The sequence below is a fragment of the Gobius niger genome, assembly GCF_951799975.1.
Source record: "Gobius niger genome assembly, chromosome: 22".
NCBI classification, from domain to species: Eukaryota; Metazoa; Chordata; class Actinopteri; order Gobiiformes; family Gobiidae; genus Gobius; species Gobius niger.
Window position 1 is genome coordinate 7,793,693 of NC_136873.1, and position 25,097 is coordinate 7,818,789.

A 25,097-nucleotide genomic window follows, 5' to 3' on the forward strand; every position below is an offset into this window, starting at 1 on the left:
TTATCTGCCGGGCACTAACGCCCCAACCCGCTTTCATCACAGACTTATTTCCCTTGTGGCGCTCCTGCCATAGTCACAATAACAACTACAGAAATACAGAATACATCTACAGTGTTTATTCACATCTTCAAATCTGCATACAAACGTCTACAATGAAAGTCCACAATCAGTCGTACAAACCTCGATTTAAAAACACATTTCAGTGCAATCTACTTCCTCATAAAAAAACAAACTAATGTACATTGAAGCTGCCACTGACTCGGGGTTGTTGTTTTTTTTCATATAGGGCTGTCAATGTTGCCCTCGCTCTTCGCCCCGCAGGCTCGGTGCAGCATGAAGCCCACGGCGGCGGTGAGGAGGAGGGCGAACAGGAACATGAGGGTCCCCCAGGCCCCGAGCGTCAGGGCCTTCCGCAGCACGGGGCTCTCAGCCGGCAGCAGGTTGCTCAGGGTCAGCATGTAGCCCAGAGCCCAGCCCACGGACGTGCCTCCAGCCTGGGGGGACAGAGACAAGTGTTCAAGGCTGGACTGGGGATCAGAGGCGGGTACAGAGTGTTGTTAATGAGGACTTTCATTATCATTATGTTGGCGCACCTTTTTTAACTCATTGACTGCCAATGACGTATATAGACGTCAATTGGGTTTTTCAATGGGAACGGCTGCAGCAAAGCCTTGAGCGTGTCTGGTGTTAAAATGTAAATCCATCTAACTCACTGTGGTGTCCAAGTGTTTTAACCTCTTAACTCCCGCCTGAACCGAGAGCATTTTCTCCAGTTCAGCTTTACCCAAATCCTGTAGGCCAGTGTAACGCCTCATTTGACAGATAAGATCTACAAAACTCATCTAAATGGATCTTTTTCCTCACGTCGTCATCATTTTTTGGGGGGATTTGAACTCATTTTTGAAACTTTTTTTTTTTTGTAAAAAATGTTTTTTTGTCAATTTTTGTGACATTTTTGCCACTTTTTCATAATTTTTCGTCATTTTTTTTTCTTTTTTTTGTCCTTTTTTTGTCAATTTTTTCGTCATTTTTTGTCCATTTTTTGTCCATTTTTTGTCCATTTTTGTGACATTTTTGCCCCTTTTTCATAATTTTTCGTCATTTTTTTGTCCTTTTTTGTCCTTTTTTTTGTCTTTCTTTTGTCCATTTTTTGTCATTTTTTTGTCTATATTTTCTCACTTTTTGTCACATCTTCATCATTGTTTTCGTCTCAGTTTTGTCGCTATTTTCCCACCTTTTTTCCAGAAGCTTTTGGACTGGGGTAAAGCCAAACTGGACAAAATGTGCTCGGTTCAGGTGGGAGTTAAGGGGTTAATGTGTACAAAAACTCCAGTATTTTACCATCTAAAATCTCCATTAGTTTATTATGGCTGCTAATCCATTCATCAAACATATAATCAGTGCATCAACCACGTACCTTGCACACCATACTCCACGGAGTTCCTTTTAGATTCATGTTTTTTTTATACTGGGCTTTACCCGAATCTAAAAGAGCAACAATGTAACGGCTCATTTGAAAGCTAAGACCTACAAAAGTGATGGAAACTTTTCGTCACGTCGCCACATTTTTGTCATATTTTTGTTGTTTTTTTAATCATTTTTTCTATCATTTTTTGTTGTGTTTTTTCTCACGTTTTTGTAGTTTTTTTGTCCGTGTTTTTCTCATGTTTTTGTAGTTTTTTTGTCCGTGTTTTTCTCACGTTTTTGTAGTTTTTTTGTAAGTGTTTTTGTCATGTTTTTGTAGTTTTTTTGTCCGTGTTTTTCTCATGTTTTTGTAGTTTTTTTTGTCCGTGTTTTGCTCACGTTTTTGTAGTTTTTTTGTCCGTGTGTTTTTCTCATGTTTTTGTAGCTTTTTTTGTCCCTGTTTTTCTCATGTTTTTGTAGCTTTTTTTGTCCGTGTTTTTCTAATGTTTTTGTAGTTTTTTTGGCCGTGTTTTTCTCACGTTTTTGTCGTTTTTTTTGTCCGTGTTTTGCTCACGTTTTTGTAGTTTTTTTGTCATGTTTTCGTAGTTTTTTTGTCCATGTTTTTGTCATGTTTTTGTAGTTTTTTTGTCCGTGTTTTTCTCATGTTTTTGTCGGTTTTTTTGTCCGTGTTTTGCTCACGTTTTTGTAGTTTTTTTGTCCGTGTGTTTTTCTCATGTTTTTGTAGCTTTTTTTGTCCCTGTTTTTCTCATGTTTTTGTAGCTTTTTTTGTCCGTGTTTTTCTAATGTTTTTGTAGTTTTTTTGGCCGTGTTTTTCTCACGTTTTTGTAGTTTTTTTGTCCGTGTTTTTGTCATGTTTTCGTAGTTTTTTTGTCCATGTTTTTGTCATGTTTTTGTAGTTTTTTTGTCCGTGTTTTTCTCATGTTTTTGTCGTTTTTTTTGTCCGTGTTTTGCTCACGTTTTTGTAGTTTTTTTGTCCGTGTGTTTTTCTCATGTTTTTGTAGCTTTTTTTGTCCCTGTTTTTCTCATGTTTTTGTAGCTTTTTTTGTCCGTGTTTTTCTAATGTTTTTGTAGTTTTTTTGGCCGTGTTTTTCTCACGTTTTTGTAGTTTTTTTGTCCGTGTTTTTGTCATGTTTTCGTAGTTTTTTTGTCCATGTTTTTGTCATGTTTTTGTAGTTTTTTTGTCCGTGTTTTTCTCACGTTTTTGTAGTTTTTTTGTCCGTGTTTTTCTCATGTTTTTGTCGGTTTTTTGTCCGTGTTTTTCTCACGTTTTTGTAGTTTTTTTGTCCGTGTTTTTCTCACGTTTTTGTAGTTTTTTTGTCCGTGTTTTTCTCATGTTTTTGTAGCTTTTTTTGTCCCTGTTTTTCTCATGTTTTTGTAGCTTTTTTTGTCCGTGTTTTTCTCATGTTTTTGTAGCTTTTTTTGTCCCTGTTTTTCTCATGTTTTTGTAGCTTTTTTTGTCCCTGTTTTTCTCATGTTTTTGTAGTTTTTTTTGTCCCTGTTTTTCTCATGTTTTTGTAGTTTTTTTGTCCCTGTTTTTGTAGTTTTTTTTGTCCGTGTTTTTCTCATGACTTTTCATCCTCTATTTCCTCGCTATTTTGATGCTTTTCTTTTCCCTGAGTGACGTTCTTTCATTGAGTCACTAGGTGGCAGCATTGCTCTTTCATTCTCTCTTTTTGGTCAAAAAACAGCATTTTGTGTGATTTCACCTATTTTCTACAGACGATTACTAATGAATGGAAAGAGGTACAAACAAACTTTTTTTTTTAGATGAAAGAAGAGAGTCTAGTCTTAGTTTGGTGGGTTTGGTGTTGACATAGACCTAGACCTAAATTTTCTGTGGGTCTTGAAAAAACAGTCAAAATCCTTAAAACCTCTGGCAGTGGGGAGCTCTCTGATTTCAAAATGGCTGACAGTCAGTGAGTTAAAGACGAGCTGAAAATAGCTCTTTGGTGACTAAAACAGGACTAAAACTAGTTCTTGAGACTACACAAAGACTAGAACGTTTTTATAATACTTGTATACTCTTAGTTAAACAACATATTCACAAATATACATTTTTGAAGATCAAACCACTCTTCCAAATTTATTTAAATGAATTTTTGCAATTTACAAAAGCCTTACGTCATGTAAAAACTAAAGCAGCTACTATTTTCATTCATTTCATACATACATTCAATCTACAAAACTCATCTAGATGGATCTTTTTCCTCACGTCAGATTTTTTTTTCATCATTTTTTTTGGGGGGGGGGTCAACTAATTTTTGTAACTTTTTTGTAATTTTTTTTGTCAAATAGTAAATTTTTTGTCACATGTTCATCATTTTTTCATCATTTTTTTGTCAATTTTTTTGTCAATTTTTTTGTCATTTTTTTAATCATTTTTTTGTGACATTTTTGCCACTTTTTAAATCATTTTTTTGTCAATTGTTTGTCATTTTTGTACATTTTTTCGTCATTTTTTTTGTCACTTTCTGTCATTTTTTTGTCAATATTTTTGTCAAATTTTTATCATTTTTTCATCTTTTTTGGTTAATTTTTTTGACATTTGTCATTTTTTCATAATTTTTTCGTCAATTTTTAGTAAATGTTTCGTCATTTTTTGGTCACTTTCTGTTTTTTTTTTGTCCTTTTTTGTCAATTTTTGTGTCAATTTTTTGTCACATTTTTGTCATTTTTTTGTCAATTTTTGTGACATTTGTCATTTTTTCATAATTTTTTCTTCAATTTTTAGTAAATTTTTCGGCATTTTTTTTTATCACTTTCTCTCATTTTTTTTGTCCATTTTTTGTCAACTTTTGTGACATTTTTACCACTTTTTCATCATTTTTTTGTCAATTTTTTGTCAATTTGTCGTCATTTTTCTGTCATTTTTTTGTCCTTTTTTGTCAAATTTTTTGTCAATATTTTGGTCAAATTTTTATCATTTTTTCATCTTTTTTTGGTAAATTTTTAGTGAATGTTTTGTCATTTTTTGGTCACTTTGTCATTTTTTTGTCCTTTTTTGTCCATTTTTTGTCAATATTTTTGTCAAATTTTTGTCATTTTTTTGTCATTTTTTTTGGTCAATTTTTGTGACATATTTGTAATTTTTTCATAATATTTTCTTAAATTTTTTGTAAATTTTTCGTCATTTTTTTTTATCACTTTGTGTCATTTTTTTTGGTCAACTTTTGTGACATTTTTACCACTTTTTCATCATTTTTTTTGTCAATTTTTTGTCAATTTGTCGTCATTTTTCCCACCTTTTTCCCAGAAGCTTTTGGACTGGGGGCAAAGCCAAACTGGAGAAAATGTGCTCAGTTCAGGTGGGAGTTAGGGGGTTAATGTGTACAATAGCTCCAGTATTTTACCATCTAAAATCTCCATTAGTTTATTATAGCTGCTAATCCATTCACCAAACATATAATCAGTGTATCGACCACGTACCTTCTTCTGAAAGGACACTTGTGGGAAAGACTTCTCGTCAAATCCGTATCCTCGCAGCATGAGCACCTGCATGAACACGGCCGAGGCGCAGTAATCCTGGAGGCGCGACCTCTGCTCCGGGGCCACGAGGAGCAGCTGGAAGAGACGGAAACATTTTTTATAATAAGGAGGTTTGCTTTCATCAGTTCCTCGTAATAAAAACCAAAGCAGGATTTCCGTACTTGGTTGAAATTGAGGCCGCAGACGCTCTTGGTCGCGTCCTCCAGCTGCGAAGGCGTCGTCACGGAAACTCCGGTTACTTTCTGCAGGAACGAGTGCGTGTAGAAGAAAGCGGAGAAGGCCTGAAGACAAACATGGAAGGAAAAAGGAATATCAGAAAAATAGAAGTTCACCAAAGATGTTCCTGTGATGTTTTTCTGAATTACATTTAAAGTGGGTTTAAGTTCTAGTTGACAGAATTTTCATGTGAATGTAGTTGACGTTAACAGTGTTGGGGAGTAACAGTGTACATGTACCGCTGTATTCCAGTACTAGTAACTCCAGTTTGGTTTTACCCCAGTCCAAAAGCTTCTGGAAAAAAGGTGGGAAAATGGCGACAAAACTGAGACGAAAACAATGATGGAAATGTGACAAAAAAAGTGAGAAAACATTGACAAAAAAGTGACGAAAAATTGATGAAAAAGTGGCAAAAATGTCACAAAAAATATCACAAGAAATTGACAAAAATGTGAGAAAAAAATGACAAAAATTTGATACAAAATTTGACAAAAAAATGACAAAAAAATGACAAAAAAAGACAAAAAATGACAAAAATTTGATACAAAATTTGACTAAAAAATTACAAAAAAATAACAAAAATGTGACAAAAATGACAAAAATGTGATTAAAAAATGAACCAAAAAATGGACTAAAAAATGACAAAAAAAAGATGAAAAATTGATTTTAAAAAAAGTGGCAAAAAATGTCACAAAAATGTCACAAGAAATTGACAAAAATATGACAAAAATGTGATAAAAAATCGACCATAATTGACAAAAATGTGACAAAATGTGACAAAAAATGACAAAAAATTGATAAAAAATGACAAAAAAAATGACAGAAATGTGACAAAAAAATGACAAAAAATTGATTAAAAATTGACAAAAAAATGACAAAAAAAGACAAAAAAAAGACTAAAAATGACAAAAATTTGACAAAAAAATAACAAAAAAATAACACAAATGTGACAAAAATGACTAAAATTTGATTAAAAAATCGACCAAATAATCGACCAAAAAATCGACCAAAAAATGTGACAAAAAATGACAAAAATGTGATAAAAAATGGACCAAAAAATTACAAAAACAAAGATGAAAAATTGATTTTAAAAAAAGTGGCAAAAATGGACCAAAAATGTCACAAGAAATTGACAAAAATATGACAAAAATGTGATAAAAAATCGACCAAAAAATGACAAAAATGTGACAAAATGTGACAAAATGTGACAAAAATATTGCAAAAATGAGACAAAAAAATGACAAAAATTTGATAAAAATGGACCAAAAAATGACCCAAAAAAATGATGAAAAATTGATTAAAAAAAAGCGGCAAAAATGTCACAAAAATGTGACAAAAAATGACAAAAAAGACAAAAAATTTTTACAGAAATGTGACAAAAAATGACAAAAAATGACAAAAAATTTGATAAAAAAATTGACAAAAAAATTACAAAAATTTGATAAAAATTGAACCAAAAAAATGACAAAAAAATGATTAAAAAATGACAAAAATGTGATAAAAATGTGCCCAAAAAATTTACGAAAAAATTACAAATATGAACAAAAAAATGCTGAAAAAAAATCTGATGACGTTAGGAAAAGGATCTTCTCGGTTCAGGCGGGAGTTAAGAAGTTAAGCACTTTGTCTAATTCGTGATAAATGAGCAAACTAAGCATTAATAAACGTCAGTGCAATAAACTTACACATGTTTTTAATCCTACAGCGAGAGTACACACAACACGTGCAAGTGAAAGTATTCAGAATACAGCACTCTGATTGACCAGAGTACTGGAATACATTACAAAATACACTTTAAGGCAAGTATTCAGTTTTAAGTTTTCTCCCCAACACTGTTTACTTAATCTAACAAAGCAAATATTCAACTTTACATTTCAATAACTTAAAGCTGCATTACGCAACTCTTTAGGTGACAAACATGGGCCCCACACTGGCCTCCAGATGTGGCCTGATGTTCCCCACAGACTGACCATGAAGCCGCCGCTGACGTTGGGCTGGAAGACGCCGTTGAGCGAGCAGCGGGAGAAGGCGCAGGAGTCGAAGGAGAACAGCTGCGTCACGTTGCCCAGGCAGTGCCGGTAGTGCCCAGTGCCCCGGACGGTCAGCTCAGCCGGGGGTGGGGCGGCCTGGGGGTCGGGGGGCGCAGGGGTGCAGGGGGAGCTGAAGACGCTGCTCAGAGAGACCTTCTGGCTGTGTCCGGCAGGATAGCACGGGTGAGCGATGGTCCCGGATGTGCCTTGAGCCTGAAACATGGACAAAAGAAAGACCTGAAACTGGCCACTCACAGCACAGGCTAATGTTACCGTAGGGGGAAAACATTTTTAGCCATTTTCTTGAGAAATCTAAACTTATTTATCACATACAAATAAAGTCAAGTCTAAATCGGGTCCATATGGATGTTTATTCACAGCAGATTGTTCAGTAGAAGCGAAAAAAAAAAAAAAAAAAAAAGGCAGCACTAGCTAGCATGCTAACATGTAGCATCATGTAATTTGTTTATCACATTTTTGTCATTTTTTTGACATTTTTTGTCACATTTTTGTCATTTTTTTGTCACATTTTTATCACATTTTTGTCATTTTTTGTATTTTTTTTGTAATTTTTTGTCATTTTTAATCACATTTTTGTCACATTTTTGTTATTTTTTTGTCATTTTTTTGTCATTTTTTTGTCATTTTTTTGTCATTTTTTTGTCATTTTTTGTCACATTTTTGTTATTTTTTTGTCATTTTTTTGTCATTTTTTTGTCATTTTTTGTCACATTTTTGTTATTTTTTTGTCATTTTTTTGTCATTTTTTTGTCATTTTTTGTCACATTTTTGTTATTTTTTTGTCATTTTTTTGTCATTTTTTTGTCATTTTTTTGTCATTTTTTGTCACATTTTTGTTATTTTTTTGTCAAATTTTTATTAAATTTTTGTAATTTTTTGTCACATTTTTGTCATTTTTTTGTCATTTTTTGTCATTTTTAATCACATTTTAATCACATTTTTTGTCATTTTTTTGTCATTTTTTGTCAAATTTGTATCAAATTTTTGTAATTTTTTGTCACATTTTTTATCAATTTTTTGTCATTTTTTGTCAATTTCTTGTGACATATTTGTGACATTTTTGCCACTTTTTCATCAATTTTTTGTCACTTTTTTGTCACATTTCCATCATTGTTTTCGTCTCAGTTTTGTTGCTTTTTTCCAGAAGCTTTTGGACTGGGGTAAAGCCAAACTGGAGAAAATGTGCTCGGTTCAGGTGGGAGTTAAGGGGTTAAAGCATTCTCCGTTATTTATGATTTATGGGCTATGGAATCACTTTGCTCCTCCCCATGTCTTTGTATCTTTATTTACCATATTCATAATTCAGCGTTTGTCAAAGTAGTTTTTGAATAATTAGAGAAGTAGATTTTTCTCCAAACTTTCCCCTTAACTGTTTTCAAACATGACCATATATGGGCGATTCCAGAGATGCCGTCTGAATCTATAGAAACAGTCGGCATCTCGTCATAGAAGGGGGCGTGGCTTCGCTGAGGGGGAAAATAGAATCTTTAGAGAAACACGATTTTTCACAATTTTTTGCCATTTTCACATACATCACATACAAATAAAGTCAAGTGTAAATCGGGCCCATATGGATATTTTCTCACAGCAGATTGTTCAGTCGAAGTGAAAAAACGGCAGTTGTAGCAAGCGCTAGCTAACCGTTAGCATTAGCCCGATGCTAACATGTAGCATCAAGTTAGCATTCTCTGTTTTTTATGTATTTATGGTTTGTTGAACCACTTTGCTCCTCCCCATGTCTTTGTATCTTTATTTAGTAGAAAACTATATTCATAATTCAGCATTTGTTACAGTAGTTTTTGAATAATTAGAGAAATGTTTCATTTTTTCAAAATTGTTTTACCCCTTAACTGTTTTCAAACATGACCAGAGATGCCGTCTGTATCTATAGATATCTATCTATTGATATCATATATCTTTCATGTTTGAAAACAGTTAAGGGGGAAAACAATTTGGAGAAAAATCTAAACTTTCAAAAAGTACTTCAACAAATGCTAAATGATGAATATAGTACTAAATACGTAAATGACGAAGAATGTAAAGTAAGTAAATGTAAGGTAAAAATAAGGGGGGAAAAGGGAGTAAAAATGGGTGGAAATGTGGAAAATATTAGTAGTACAAAAAATTTAAATGAGCAAAAAATTGGGGAAACGTGTAAAAGTTGGGAAAATTTGGCTCAAAATAGGGAAAATAAGGGGAATACATTGAGGGGGAAACGGGACAAATTGTGGCAAAAATTAGGAAAAATTGTGTTGTGGGAAAATGGGTCCAAAATAGAGAAAAAAATGCAGAATAAATTGGGTTAAAAAATGAGGAAAAGTGAGGAGGAAATACGGAAAATATTAGTATTAAAAAATATATACAAAAATTAGCATAAATCGTGAAAAAAAAAATTGTGATAAAAATTTGACCCAAAATATGACAAAAAAAATTACAAAAATTTGATAAAAATTTGTCAAAAAAATAACACAAATGTGACAAAAATGTGATTAAAAATGACAAAAAATGACAAAAAAATGACAAAAAAATGACACAAATGTGACAAAAATGTGATAAAAAATTGACAAAAAAAAAAGACAAAGAAATGACAAAAATGTGACAAAAATGTGACAAAAATGTGACAAAAATGTGACAAAAATGTGATTAAAAATGACAAAAAATGACAAAAAAAGACAAAAATGTGATAAAAAAAATTACAAAACAATTACAAAAATATTACAAAAATGTGACAAAAACGTGATAAAAATTGGAAAAAAAAATCACACAAAAAAGTTAAAAATTAAAAGTTAAAGTTAAAGTTAAAAGTTAAAAAAAAAAAAATGGGGAATTGAGAAAAATAAGAAAAAAAAATGTAAAAAAAAAAAACAAAATTGGAGAAAAATGGAGCAAACATTGGGCAAAAAAATAGAAAAAAAAATAGGAAACAAATTTGGAAAAACATGTAAAAAAGAAACTGGGGAAAAATTGGGAAAGAAATTAGGAAAGGATTTGTAAAAAGGCAAAGTGGAGAGAAAACATTACGCTCAGGCCGGTGGTTAGAGGTTCTTTCCCTGGACCAACTGCATTAATACTTGGATCGAAAGATAAAGTATTTTTCCTCAGTACCTGCTTTTGATACTTATACACCCAGCCCTAATGATTACGAACTTCTTCTTCATCTGAATGTACCTGGATGAGGCGGGCGAGGATCTTCTTGAGCACCTGGTCCCGCCCGTAGCAGAGGAAGCTGTGGGTGTAGAGGGAGTAGTGCTGCCCGTACAGGTGCAGGCTGTACCCGCCGTCCCGCTCCTCCACCGGCTCCTCTGTGGCGAACGTGATCTGCGTGGACGCCCCGCCGAAGTCCAGCGCCCCCACCGTGCCCCGGCCCGGGCTCAGCCAGCGGCCCACGAAGCTGTACTGAGGAGACACGCGACGTTTACTACAGTGGAGCGGTCTCTCTGCGGCGCCACCGAGGCCCTGCAGGGGGAGCCATTGCACTGGCCTTAATAACTCAAGCATGTCCATGTTTTAAATGAGATAAATGTTGCTTTCTACTTGATATGAAATGACAGAAGAACCCGATGCCATAGGGGAGAAGAAGAGAGGAGGAGGAGAGATTAGGAGAGAGGAGGAGGAGAAGAGAGGAGAAGAGAGGAGAGAGGAGGAGAAGAGAGGAGAGAGGAGAAGAGAGGAGGAGAGAAGAGGAGAGAGGAGAGAAGAAGAGAGGAGAGAGGAGGAGAGGAGGAGAAGAGAATAGGAGAGAGGAGGAGAGAGGAGGAGAGAGGAGAGAGGAGAGAGAGGAGAGAGAGAGAGAGAGAGAGAGAGGGGAGAGGAGAACAGGAGAAGAGAGGAGAAGAAGAGAGGAGGAGAGGAGGAGGAGAGAGAGAAGAAAGGAGGAGGAGAGAAGAGGAGGAGGAGAGAGGAGGAGAAGAGGAGAGAGGAGAGAAGAGAAGAGGGGGAGGAGGAGAAGAGAGGAGGGGAGAAGAGGGGGAGAAGAGAGGAGGAGAAGAGAAGAGGAGAAGAGGAGAGAGGAGAGGAGAGAAGAAGAGAGAAGAAGAGAGGAGAAGAGAAGAGGGGGAGGAGGAGAGGAGAGAAGAAGAGAGGAGAAGAGGGGGAGGAGGAGAGGAGAGAAGAAGAGAGGAGAAGAGGGGGAGGAGGAGAGGCAGTGGCGCAGATAGTAGAGGGTCGTCTCATGATCGGAAGGTCGGGGGTTCGAATCCCACCTCCTGAAAGTGCACATTGTCGTTGTGTCCTTGGGCAAGACACTTCACCCACATTGCCCCCAGTGTCTGCGTACATTGGTGTATGAGTGAGAGTATGAATGGGTGAGTGGATCCTTGCTGTAAAGCGCTTTGAGTGCCTAATGTAGGTGGAAAAGCGCTTTATAAGTAGAGAAAATGTACCATTTACCATTTATTACAGTGGTTACATGTTTAATTCAGGGGTGAAGTCGTCCATGATCCAACATGTTTGTTCCTGAGAAGTCATGATTTACTAATGCATGAATGTATCATGAAATCATGCATTAACTCATGTACCATTAATATGAAGTGTGACCGATATTTTATTAAAGGCGACAAATAATCGTGATTTAAATGATTACTAAAATAATCATGATTATTATGTTTTCTATAATCGAGCAGCCCTTATTAGAACTTCTGAATCCAGGACTGTTGTATCTTTGTGGTTATTAACTTCAGTCAAGTTCAGTAATGACCACGGTTTCTACATGAAGGACCTGTTTCATGTTTTAATATTCTAACTTTTACCAAATAAACATTCTCTAGAGTCTAACTCAACAAAAGGGGTGAATCAACACAACTGGACTTACTTTTACATATTTTTTTTTATTCACCCCTTTTGTTGAGTTGATTAACTACCTGGATGACTGAGAACCTACATTGTTTTATTCTCTAGAGTCTATTTTTCTCCAAACATTAACTCTTAAACGTTTTACTTTAGATTTCCTACACTGAACCCTGCAATTCTGGAGGAGGAGGACCCCGAGACCCCCCAAAAGGGATTCACGTCACGTCCTTGGAAAATGTGTGATGAAAATGCAATGCTTCAAACAAGGAAGTTGGAACTCCTTTTAGGGCTGTGCAATTAATCGAAATTCGATTACGATTTCGATTACAACAGTAAACGATTACAAAATTAGCATAATCGCAAAAAATCGATTATAATTTAAAAAAAAATATATATATATATTTTTTTTTTCCAATTTTTTTTTTTTCACTTTTTTTTTTTGTTTCTAATTTTTAATTTTTGGATTTTTGTCATTTTTTGATGGATTTTTGTCATTTTTTTGATGGATTTTTGTCATTTTTTGATGGATTTTTGTCTTTTTTTTGCTGGTTTTTTTTAATTTTTTGCTGGATTTTTGTCATTTTTTTGCTGGATTTTTGTCATTTTTTTGATGGATTTTTGCCACTTTTTTGCTGGATTTTTGTCATTTTTTTGCTGGATTTTTGTCATTTTTTTTGATGGATTTTTGTCACTTTTTTGCTGGATTTTTGTCATTTTTTGCTGGATTTTTGTCTTTTTTTTTGCTGGATTTTTGTCATTTTTTTTGCTGTATTTTTGTCACTTTTTTTGCTGGATTTTTGTCATTTTTTTGATGGATTTTTGTCACTTTTTTTGCTGGATTTTTGTCATTTTTTTGATGGATTTTTGTCATTTTTTTGCTGGATTTTTGTCATTTTTTTGCTGGATTTTTGTCATTTTTTTGATGGATTTTTGTCATTTTTTTGATGGATTTTTGTCTTTTTTTTATGGATTTTTGTCTTTTTTTGATGGATTTTTGCCACTTTTTTGCTGGATTTTTGTCATTTTTTTGCTGGATTTTTGTCATTTTTTGCTGGATTTTTGTCATTTTTTTTGATGGATTTTTGTCACTTTTTTGCTGGATTTTTGTCATTTTTTGCTGTATTTTTGTCATTTTTTTTGCTGGATTTTTGTCATTTTTTTTGCTGGATTTTTGTCACTTTTTTTGCTGGATTTTTGTCATTTTTTTGATGGATTTTTGTCACTTTTTTTGATGGATTTTTGTCATTTTTTTGATGGATTTTTGTCATTTTTTTGATGGATTTTTGTCATTTTTTTGATGGATTTTTGTCATTTTTTTGATGGATTTTTGTCTTTTTTTTTTAATGGATTTTTGTCATTTTTTGCTGGATTTTTGTCTTTTTTTGATGGATTTTTGTCATTTTTTTGATGGATTTTTGTCATTTTTTTGATGGATTTTTGTCATTTTTTGCTGGATTTTTGTCACTTTTTTTGCTGGATTTTTGTCATTTTTTTGATGGATTTTTTTCATTTTTTTGATGGATTTTTGTCACTTTTTTGCTGGATTTTTTTAAAGGCAACAAATAATCGTTTGAATAATCGTGATTTCAATTATGACTAAAATAATCGTGATTATTATTTTTTCAATAATCGAGCAGCCCTAACTCCTTTTATAACCCCCATGCTCCACTATCAGATATGCCTGTACCTTGATGAAGTTTTCCAGCAGGTAGTTGACGGTGACCCAGCCGAACGCGCCCTCCTGCTCGCCGCTCAAAATGGCCGCTCCCCTGAAGTCGAACGGGTACGACCTCAGCTTCTGCTCCACCTCCTGCAGGATCTGAGCCGACTGCTGAGGACTGGAGATCCTGGGTGAGAGGAGAGGGACAGCAGGCGGGTCACGTTCTCGTCATGTTCTCTGCGGAGTTATTGCCTTTGTTTTATTTCCACAAGACAATGGAGCGAGGAGTTAAGCTTCCTGAATCTCAGACGGCTTAAAAGAGCAGTAAAGCTGGACATCATCAGCGATCAGGTGGAAAGAAACATCGCTCAAATACAGCAAAAATAAAACAGGACCCAAAACGGAACCTTGAGGGACTCCACATAACAAATCCACTACTCAGGCCTTTGTTGCTTTGCTGTAACACTAAAGCTGCACCCTTTTAAGTGTTTTGTCTGGTAATAGTTAGGCAGAAAGGATGTTTAACTAATGAACTGCTGAACTCATGAATAAGATGGTGCTTTTATTTTGGCGTGCTGGACCGAAACAGGAAGTCACTTCTATGGTGGCGTTGTTATGATATGAAGTTAAGAGGAGTCAATTGTGCAACCTCTAACAAAACCTCTTGACATTTTCTCCTGTTCAGCTTTCAACAAAAAAATGACAAAAATTCAACAAAAATGTGACAAAAATTCAACAAAAATGTGACAAAAATTCAACAAAAATGTGACAAAAATTCAACAAAAAAATGACAAAAATTCAACAAAAATGTGACAAAAATTAAAAAAAAAAGACCAGAATTCAACAAAAATGTGACAAAAATTCAACAAAAATGTGACAAAAATTCAACAAAAAAGTGACAAAAATTCAACAAAAATGTGACAAAAATTCAACAAAAATGTGACAAAAGTTCAACAAAAATGTGACAAAAATTCAACAAAAATTCAACAAAAATGTGACATTTTTTTTAAAAAAAAAGACAAAAATTCAACAAAAAATGACAAAAATTCAACAAAAAAATGACAAAAATTCAACAAAAAAATGACAAAAATTCAACAAAAATCCAACAAAAAAATGACTAAAATTCAACAAAAATGTGACAAAAACTCAACAAAAACCCACATATAAAAGCTTCCTGACGGGAGCTTACAGCCTATAGGCCAGAGTAATGCCTCATTTGAAAGCTAAGACCTACAATACTGATCTTTTTCATCAAATTTCTGCCACATTTGTGAGTTTGTGCCACTTTTTTGTCACTTTTTTTCCTTCTGGTTTTCGTCGGTATGTTGATGGTTTTTTTTTATTTGGGTAAAGGTGGGGGTTCAAGTGGTTCAGGCGGGGGTTAAGAGGTTTAATGTGTGCCCGTCTACTTGCTATTGCTGATATTGAGAGTGACAGTAGCCTGAGCAGATGACCTACTTCTACCAAGAGTCCGAGACACTCCCCGTTTTATAGGTAAATGATTATATACAAACCTGCTGGAGTTTCATTTTATTGCCACATCTATAAACACCTAGATTCACCACAATGTGCAAAGTGACCGTCACAACAGGTACTGGACAGAATGTTCAGGTGCAGCTAACGTTAGCATGTTTTCACCGTAACCGTTTATATTTTGGTCGTTTATTCATGAGAAAAACAAACACACGACTGAAACAGCTGATTTACTTCAGTCGTGTTGTTTAGTTCAAAGACCTGTCGCTAAGGCTGTGCAATTAATCGAAATTCGATTACGATTTCGATTACAACTGTAAACAATTACAAAATTAGCATAATCGCAAAAAATCGATTATATATATATTTTTTTTTTTTTTCAAATATTTTTTTTTTAAATGTTTTTTTAAATGTTTTTTTCAAATTTTTAATTTTTGGATTTTTGTCACTTTTTTGCTGGATTTTTGTCATTTTTTTGATGGATTTTTGTCTTTTTTTATGGATTTTTGTCACTTTTTTGATGGATTTTTCGTCTCTTTTTATGGATTTTTGTCACTTTTTTGATGGATTTTTGTCTCTTTTTATGGATTTTTGTCACTTTTTTGATGGATTTTTGTCACTTTTTTGATGGATTTTTGTCTTTTTTCTGCTGGATTTTTGTCTTTTTTTGCTGGATTTTTGTCACTTTTTTGCTGGATTTTTGTCACTTTTTTGCTGGATTTTTGTCACTTTTTTGCTGGATTTTTGTCACTTTTTTGCTGGATTTTTGTCACTTTTTTGCTGGATTTTTGTCTTTTTTTAATGGATTTTTGTCACTTTTTTGCTGGATTTTTGTCTTTTTTTTAATGGATTTTTGTCACTTTTTTGCTGGATTTTTGTCACTTTTTTGCTGGATTTTTCTCTTTTTTTTAATGGATTTTTGTCACTTTTTTGATGGATTTTTGTCACTTTTTTGATGTTTTTTTTTAAAGGCAACACATAATCGTTTGAATAATCGTGATTTCAATTATGACCAAAATAATCGTGATTATTATTTTTTCAATAATCGAGCAGCCCTACCTGTCGCTGTCAGGCTCTTCTCCCACTCTCGCAATGCATTGTGGTCTATATTGACCCGTTTAGTGACCATCGATGCTCACTACTTTTCCAGATGCATTGTGACCACTACATAGTCACTATAGAGTCACTATATAGGGAATAGGGTGGACATTCGGACACAGCCTGTGTTTAAAACAGGTATAGGGACACTCACTGCAGGAGCCTCATGCCGGCCGTGGCCCCCAGATAAACCGGGGTGGAGGAGTGTCTGTCTTTGGGAACGTCCCGCGCAGCTTGGTCCAGACAAGGCTCTAAACTCCGCGCCGCCCCCCCGCGCTCTCCGGCGTAGCTCGAGATGCCCCCACCTGCACACACAGAGGAATCACACGCCGTAGCCAATCAATCAAAACACGTGTTAGCATGTGTGTTAGCATGTGTGTTAACGTGTGTGTTAGCGATTCTAATTTTCCGAGTTTCACCCGTAGGCTGCTAGATACAATAGAAATAGAATACCATAGAAATCCCCAAAACATTTTAGATTTGGGTAAAGTCGAACAGTGCTTGGTTAAGGTGTGGGTTAACCTCTTAACTCCCGCCTGAACCGAGAGGATCTTTTTCCTCACCCAACATTTTTTTGTTGGGTATTCAACTCATTTTTGTAACTTTTTTTTGTCAATTTTTTATCACATTTTTGTCAATTTTTTATCACATTTTTTGTCATTTTTTTGTCACATTTTTATCATTTTTCGTCAATTTTTTAATCACATTTTTGTCACATTTTTTGGTCATTTTTTGGTCCAATTTTTGTCATTTTTTTGGTCATTTTTTTTGTCTTTTTTTGGTCATTTTTGGTCATTTTTTGTCGTTTTTTGTCACATTTTTGTCATTTTTTAATCAATTTTTTGTCATTTTTTGTCACATTTTTGTCATTTTTTGTCACATTTTTGTCATTTTTTGTCATATTTTCGTGCATTTTTATCCAATTTCTTGTGACATTTTTGTGACACATTTGTCACTTTTTCATCCATTTTTTGTCAACGTTTTCTCACTTTTTTGTCACATTTCCATCATTGTTTTCGTCTCATTTTTGTAACTTTTTTTTGTAATTTTTTGTCACATTTTTGTAATTTTTTGTCATAAATTTTTTATCAAATTTCTGTCATTTTTCGTCAATTTTTAATCACATTTTTGTCACATTTTTGTCATTTTTTTGTCATTTTTTGGTCCAATTTTTGTCACATTTGTCATTTTTTTTATCATTTTTTTGTAATTTTTTGTCAATTTTTAATCAAATTTTTGTCACATTTTTGTCATTTTTTGGTCATTTTTTGTCATTTTTTCGTGCATTTTAATCCAATTTCTTGTGACATTTTTGTGACACTTTTGCCACTTTTTCATCAATTTTTCGTCAATGTTTTCTCACTTTTTTGTCACATTTCCATCATTGTTTTCGTCTCAGTTTTGTCGCTATTTTCACACCTTTTTCCCAGAAGCTCTTGGCCTGGGGTAAAGCCAAACTGGAGAAAATGCGCTCGCTTCAGGTGGGAGTTAAGGGTTTAAGGGGTTCATAAAGAAGCCACCAAAGCCTGAAAGGGGCAAACAGCGCCCGATAGCATTAGTGGTGAGATAATGTAACTGCAGCACCATCATCATCAAGAAAACTCCCACCAAGCGAGTCTTCATTGTAAAGCATAATGAGCCAGTTCAGGGGGGCCATTTCTTTGCTTCAATTCCTCGCCTCCTCACAGCCTCCATTTTGTTCTAATCGCTTGTCGTTTTCCCTGCTGTAAAGGCATGCCCTCTTACCTGTCTAGTTTATTTATCCTGCGTGTTTAATGACGGCAGGCGTGGGGCGCGGGGAGCAAAGTCCGAGTCCTCAGATGATGTGTGAGCGTCTGCTGATGACTAAGTGTATCATAGTCGAGCTATTGCTGCACAATACCAGGAAAAAAATGCAATCCTCAGATCTATGTTTTGCAGTACTAGGGCTGGGCGCCGTTACACGATACCAGTGTGGTGTCGGACAAAATGAAAGTATTGAAAGCAGGAGCCGAAAAGAAAAATGTTAGATCCGGGTTTTGATGCAGTTGGTTCAGGGACTCGGTTGTTTCAGCTGAAGTAAAAGAAAAAAAAACGTTATTATTTCTTCATTACCCAGATCTCATGACCATAGGTGAGGGTGGGTGAGGGTAGATCGATCGGTAAATCGAGAGCTTTGCCCCAGACTCGGCTCCCTCTTCACCACGACAGACCGATACAGCGACCGCATCACTGCCGTCTATCGATCTCACATTCCATCCCTCACTGAGAACGAGACCCCGAGATACTTGAGCTCCTCCACTTGAGGCAAGGACTCCCCAACATCGTCCGCAAACAGCAGAGATGAGACTCTGAGGCTCCCAAACCGGACGCCCTCCGGCCCCTGGCTGCGCCTAGAAATTCTGTCCATAAAGGTAATGAACAGAACCGGTGACAAAGGGCAGCCCTGAGGAGACCAACACGCACCGGGAACAGGTCTGACTTACTGCTCCTGCTGCGTCATACAGGGAACAGACAGCCCTTAGCAGAGGGCCCCGGACCCCATACTCCCGGAGCACCCCCCACAGGGCACCACGAGGGACGCGGTCGAACGCTTTCTCCAAATCCATAAAACACATGTGGACTGGTTGGCTCCAATGAACCCTCGAGCACCCTGTAGAAGCCAAACACACTGCAAAAAGTGGATTCTAAGCAAGTAAAAAATGTCTTACTTTAAGAAATAAGTTCCTATTTTTTCCCTAAAAAGTAATAATGTTTTGCCGAGCAAAGTTTTCTTGAGAAAAAAAATCTTATTTTAGGAAATAAAATCCAGCCATTTCTTGTTCAGATAAATTTGCTAAAAACATGCTGATTTTGAATCTTCTTCAGCTTCAGACAGAACAATATTTTTTCTTATTTTAAGAAAAACTAAGATCAACAACTCTTAATGTAAGAACTGCTTCTCACAGAGAGATAAAACATTCCATTCTTTAAAGTGGGCGGCTCGGTGGCACAGCGGTTAGAGCCTCAGCTTCACAGCTCGAAGGTCCCGGGTTCGATTCCCACCAGGACGGGGCCTTTCTGTGTGGAGCATGTTCTCCCCACCACTAAAAACATGTACAATAGGTGAATCCTCCAGCCAGGTGATTCTGACCATCAGCCTGGCTCCACATCATGGAGATGGGTCCTGGGCACTATTTTCCTCAAATATTAGTATTTATTAAGAACATTTTCCTTAAATCAAGCAACATTTAAGTAAAACACCCCCAATTTTTCACTAAACAAGAATGTTTTCCTTAAATGATTCCATTTTCTGAGGACATTTTGCTTAATTCTAGCCATTTATTTGGTTAAATTTAGTGTTTCTTTCTTGTTTTATGATGAGAAAAATATTCTGGAAATAAGAATTCTTAGCAAGAAAAAAATGGCAGAATTTTTTCCTTAAAACAAGACAAAATCTCTTGTTTTAAGATTTTTTCCCCTTGTTATTAGTCAATGAAGTAAATCTGTGGCAAATAAAGGAACTTTATCCGAGTATTGAAGTATTTTGGACTTCTATGGGAGGAAGCACGGCATCAGAAACCCATTTACACTTTGTAATAAAGTGGCTTTGTGGCACAGGGCTACTGGGCTGCTACCACGCGATGCTGCAGAGACGTGTCAGCCAAGACAGTCCTACAACATCCACTCTCTGGTTCGGAAAAAAGGATCTTGTCCGTTTGCACAATATCCTGCATTGCACATGATCAAATTAAAGATCTAAAAACTGTATAAAAACAGGAGTAAACAGGCTCATGTGTGTTGGGATGAGAATAGCTGGGGTGGGTGCAGACTGGGCGCCATGCTTCAGCCAGTCCGTCTCCAGGCAGCTGTGTCGCTCACGTCTCGGTTCGGGGTGGATGAATGCTGAAGCTGTGAGTGGAGAGGAGGTTGTTTTGACATGCAGTACCTTTGACGTGACACTCGCTGTGCTGCGTGACGATGCCCGTGCCATTCTGCTTGTCCGCTCTCCACTTGTAGATGAAGAGAGCGGTGTGTGAGGAGCCGGCGTCCAGCACGATCCCATACTGCAACACAGGACAGAGCTGTTGACCTCTGAACTCCCGCCTGAGAGAGGAGCTTTTTCCTCACGGCAGATTTTTCCATCATTTTTTTGTTGGGTATTCAAGTCATTTTTGTAACTTTGTCATTTTTTGTCATTTTTTAATCTAATTTTTGTCAATTTTTTGTGTCAAGTTTGTATCAAATTTTTGTCACATTTGTCATTTTTTCGTCATTTTTTGTCATTTTTTCGTCCATTTTTTTTTTTAGCAATTTTTGGTCATTTTTTGTCACATTTTTGTCATTTTTTGTCACATTTTTTGTCACATTTTTTGTCACATTTTCGTCAATTTTTTATCATTTTTTTGTCATATTTTGTCACATTTTTTGTCATTTTTTTGTCCAATGTTTATCACATTTTTGTCATATTTTTGTCATTTTTTGTCACATTGTTGTCATTTTTTATCATTTTTTTGTCATATTTTGTCACATTTTTGTCACATTTTTGTCATTTTTTTGTCATTTTTTGTCACATTTTTTATCACATTTTTGTCACATTTTTGTCATTTTTTGTCACATTTTTGTCACATTTTTGTCATTTTTTTGTCACATTTTTGTCACATTTCTGTCATTTTTTTGTCACATTTTTGGCAATTTTTTGGCAAATTTTAGTCATTTTTTTGTCATTTTTTTGTCATTTTTTGTCACATTTTTTATCACATTTTTGTCATTTTTTGTCACATCTTTGTCACATTTCTGTCATTGTTTCATCCATTTTTTTGTCACATTTTTGGCAATTTTTTGGCAAATTTTAGTCATTTTTTTGTCATTTTTTTGTCATTTTTTGTCACATTTTTTATCACATTTTTGTCATTTTTTGTCACATCTTTGTCACATTTCTGTCATTGTTTCATCCATTTTTTTGTCACATTTTTGTCATTTTTTGTCACATTTCTGTCATTTTTTTGTCCATTTTTTGTCATATTTTTGTCACATTTTTTGTCATTTTTTTGTCAAATTTTTGTCATTTTTTTGTCATTTTTTTGTCACATTTTTTTGTCACATTTTTTATCAAATTTTTGTCATTTTCTGTCCAATTTTTATCACATTTTTGGCAATTTTTTGTCATTTTTTCGACATTTTTTTGTCAATTTCTTGTGACATTTTTGTGACATTTTTGCCACTTTTTCATCAATTTTTCATCACTTTTTTGTCACATTTCCATCATTGTTTTCGTCTCAGTTTTGTTGCTATTTTCACAGCTTTTTTCCAGAAGCTTTTGGACTGGGGTCAAGCCAAACTGGAGAAAATGTGCTCGGTTCAGGTGGGAGTTACTAGTTACCATAGACATGCGCTAGCCTAGCATTAGCCTAGCACCTCTAAACTCTTCAAATATAAGAACTGCATGAATAAAAATAATAATCTCCAGAAATCAACAACAATCTGGATTTTTGCTGGTATGGCTTAACAGTGCCCAACCCTGTTCCATATGGCCCTATAAAGGCTTCATAATAAAAAATGTAAACACTAGAGCACAGAGCAAAGAGAAAACATCACTGCACGTTCCCTCAAGTGTGAGAGTGCGAGTTTTCACACTTCAAAGTCGCCTTCACATCCACTCTCTCCACGTCTCCTTTCACTCCTGTCAGTATTTGAGTCGGTGATGCAGTTTCCTCACACAATCACCTCCCCAATGCAAAATACACTGCTCACAAAAACTTAGGGCACACTCAGAAAACACAATGTAACTCCAAGTCAGTCAAATGTCTGGGATATCAGACTGTCCAGTTAGGAAGCCACGCTTATTGTGAATCAGTTTCACTTGGTGTTGTGGAAATTAAACAGACACAGGTGGAAATGAGAGGCAATTAGCAAAATCACTGCAAAAGAGGAATGGTTTTGCAGGTGGTGACCACAGACCATTTCCCTGTCTTCATCCTTTGGACCGTATTTTTGGAACACTTTTGCATTTGTCCAGTGTTCTCACCACTAGAGGCATCATGAGGAGCATCTACAACCACATTTTTGTCATTTTTTCGTAATTTTTTCGTCATTTTTTTGTCATTTTTTGTCACATTTTTGTCATTTTTTTGTCATTTTTTTTGTCAATTTTTTGTTATTTTTTGTTATTTGTTTTGTCACATTTTTGTCGTTTTTTGTGGCAAATTTTTGTCATTTTTTCGACCATTTTTTGTCAATTTCCTGTGACATTTTTGTGACATTTTTGCCACTTTTCCATCATTTTTTTGTTGGGTTTTCAACTCATTTTTGTGTCAAATTTTTGTCATTTTTTTGTAAAATTTTGTAACATTTTTGTCACTTTTTTTTTATCACTTTTTTGTCACTTTTTCGTCCATTTTTTGTCACATTTTTGTCATTTTTTGGTCATTTTTTGTCCATTTTTAGTAATTTTTTTGTAATTTTTTTTGTCATTTTTCTGTCATTTTTTTGTTATTTTTTAGTTTGTTTTTTGTTATTTTTTTGTAACATTTTATAACATTTTTGTCACATTTTTTTTGCCACATTTTTGTCATTTTTTGGTCAAATTTTTATCACTTTTTATGTCACTTTTTCATCAATTTTTTGTCACTTTTTTGTCACATTTTTGTCATTTTTTAGTCATTTTTTGGTCAAATTTTTGTCACATTTTTGTCATTTTTTTGTCATTTTTTTGTCATTTTTCTGTCATTTTTTTGTCATTTTTTTGTCATATTTTGTCATTTTTTTTGTCAGAAGCTGCTCAGGGAGTGATGCTCATCCAAAATGGCACGTCCATTCGTGCTGTGGCAAGAAGGTTTGCTGTGTCTCCCAGCGCAGTGTCCAGAGCCTGGAGGAGATACCAGGAGACAGGCCAGTCCACCAGGAGACCTGGGGGGGGGCGGCCGAGGTCAACAACCCAGCAGCAGGACCGCTATCTGCTCATTTGTGCACAGAGAAACAGGAGAAGCACTGCCCGAGCCCTACAAAATGACCTCCAGAGGGCCACAAATGTGCATGTTGGTCCTCAAACGGTCAGAAACCGACTCCATGAGGGGGGTATGAGGGGGGTATGAGGGCGGTATGAGGGGGGTATGAGGGTGGTATGAGGGGGGTATGAGGGCGTTGGGCCGGTGCTTACTGCCCAACACCGTGCAGCCCGATTGGCATTTGCCCGAGAACACAGCGATTGGCAGATTGGCCGATGGTGCCCTGTGCTCTTCACGGATGAGAGCAGGTTCCCCCTGAGCACATGTGACAGACGAGACAGAGTCTGGAGACGCCCTGGAGAACGTTCTGCTAGGGCTGTGCAATTAATCGAAATTCGATTACGATTTCGATTACAACAGTAAACGATTACAAAATTAGCATAATCGCAAAAAATCAATTTTTTTTATTTTTTTTTGGTCAAACTTTATTTTTTGACTTTTTTTAATATTATTTTTCTATTATTTTTTTTATTTATTTTTTTGTCATTTTTTGCTGGATTTTTGTCACTTTTTTTTAATGGATTTTTGTCACTTTTTTGCTGGATTTTTGTCTTTTTTGATGGATTCTTGTCACTTTTTTGCTGGATTTTTGTCTTTTTTTTCTGGATTTTTGTCACTTTTTTGCTGGATTTTTGTCTTTTTTGATGGATTTTTGTCACTTTTTTGCTGGATTTTTGTCATTTTTTGCTGGATTTTTGTCATTTTTTGATGGATTTTTGTCTTTTTTTGATGGATTTTTGTCATTTTTTTGCTGGATTTTTGTCTTTTTTTGATGGATTTTTGTCACTTTTTTGCTGGATTTTTGTCACTTTTTTGCTGGATTTTTGTCACTTTTTTGCTGGATTTTTGTCACTTTTTTGCTGGATTTTTGTCACTTTTTTGCTGGATTTTTGTCACTTTTTTGCTGGATTTTTGTCATTTTTTGCTGGATTTTTGTCTTTTTTTGCTGGATTTTTGTCTTTTTTTGATGGATTTTTGTCATTTTTTTGCTGGATTTTTGTCTTTTTTTGCTGGATTTTTGTCACTTTTTTGCTGGATTTTTGTCACTTTTTTGCTGGATTTTTGTCATTTTTTGCTGGATTTTTGTCTTTTTTTATGGATTTTTGTCATTTTTTTGCTGGATTTTTGTCACTTTTTTGATGGATTTTTGTCACTTTTTTGATGGATTTTTGTCACTTTTTTGATGGATTTTTTTAAAGGCAACAAATAATCGTTTGAATAATCGTGATTTCAATTATGACAAAAATAATCGTGATTATTATTTTTTCAATAATCGAGCAGCCCTACGTTCTGCTGCTGCAACATCATCCTAGGGCACACAACATTTGAGTGTGCCCTAAGTTTTTGTGAGCAGTGTACATCACTACCATCATTAACGAGGAAACACGAGGACTCAGGCTCATGTCCGACTGCTCCCACCAGCATGTGTCACTTATGAAGGACCCGCTTGTTAGAGCTGACTCGGAGCGTTGCCAGCAGCGTTTGTTAACGGAGGTCTTCTCACTCCGCGTGTGGTCGTTCGGCTTTAATGTAGTTCTAAAGAAACCCGGGGATTTGAGGCCGTGAGTACAAGAATTACAGCCGGGAGGGAGCAGCGGGACGGACCTGAGCTGAATCTTAATGTCGGCGGTGGAGAAACAGTAAACAGCTGCCATACGGTGTTCACACGTCCTGCCGGGAGGGAAGGCACTACAGACAGTTTCTTTAAAGGTTCCTCTCCGACCCCCCTGCTGGGACATACAGGGGCGGACTGGGACTGAAAAACAGCCTTCACCGAGAGCATTTTCTCCAGTTCGGCTTTTTATTATTATTTTTTTGACTGGCATCATCAGCAAAAAGATGGTGGTCGTAGAAACAGAGGCAAAATCATGAATATAAATAATAAATAATACTGGTCCCAAAATGGAACCTTGTGGTGCACCATACTCCATGGAA

At 35.4% G+C, this 25,097-nt stretch overlaps 1 protein-coding gene across 1 annotated transcript; it reads right to left on the reverse strand.

The window, feature by feature from the left end:
• Positions 1-252: 252 nt before the first annotated feature.
• LOC306981493 (ectonucleoside triphosphate diphosphohydrolase 2-like) lies at positions 253-24,817 on the reverse strand (the record flags this gene model as incomplete). The annotated part of the gene is made up of 9 exons (XM_079581101.1): positions 253-494; positions 4,852-4,986; positions 5,073-5,192; positions 7,098-7,370; positions 10,347-10,574; positions 13,654-13,813; positions 16,352-16,502; positions 20,105-20,262; positions 24,522-24,817. The coding sequence occupies 9 exons, from the start codon at positions 24,815-24,817 to the stop codon at positions 279-281; spliced, it is 1,737 nt and encodes a 578-aa protein (XP_079437227.1). The 3' UTR covers positions 253-278.
• Between the last annotated feature and the right edge of the window lie 280 nt (positions 24,818-25,097).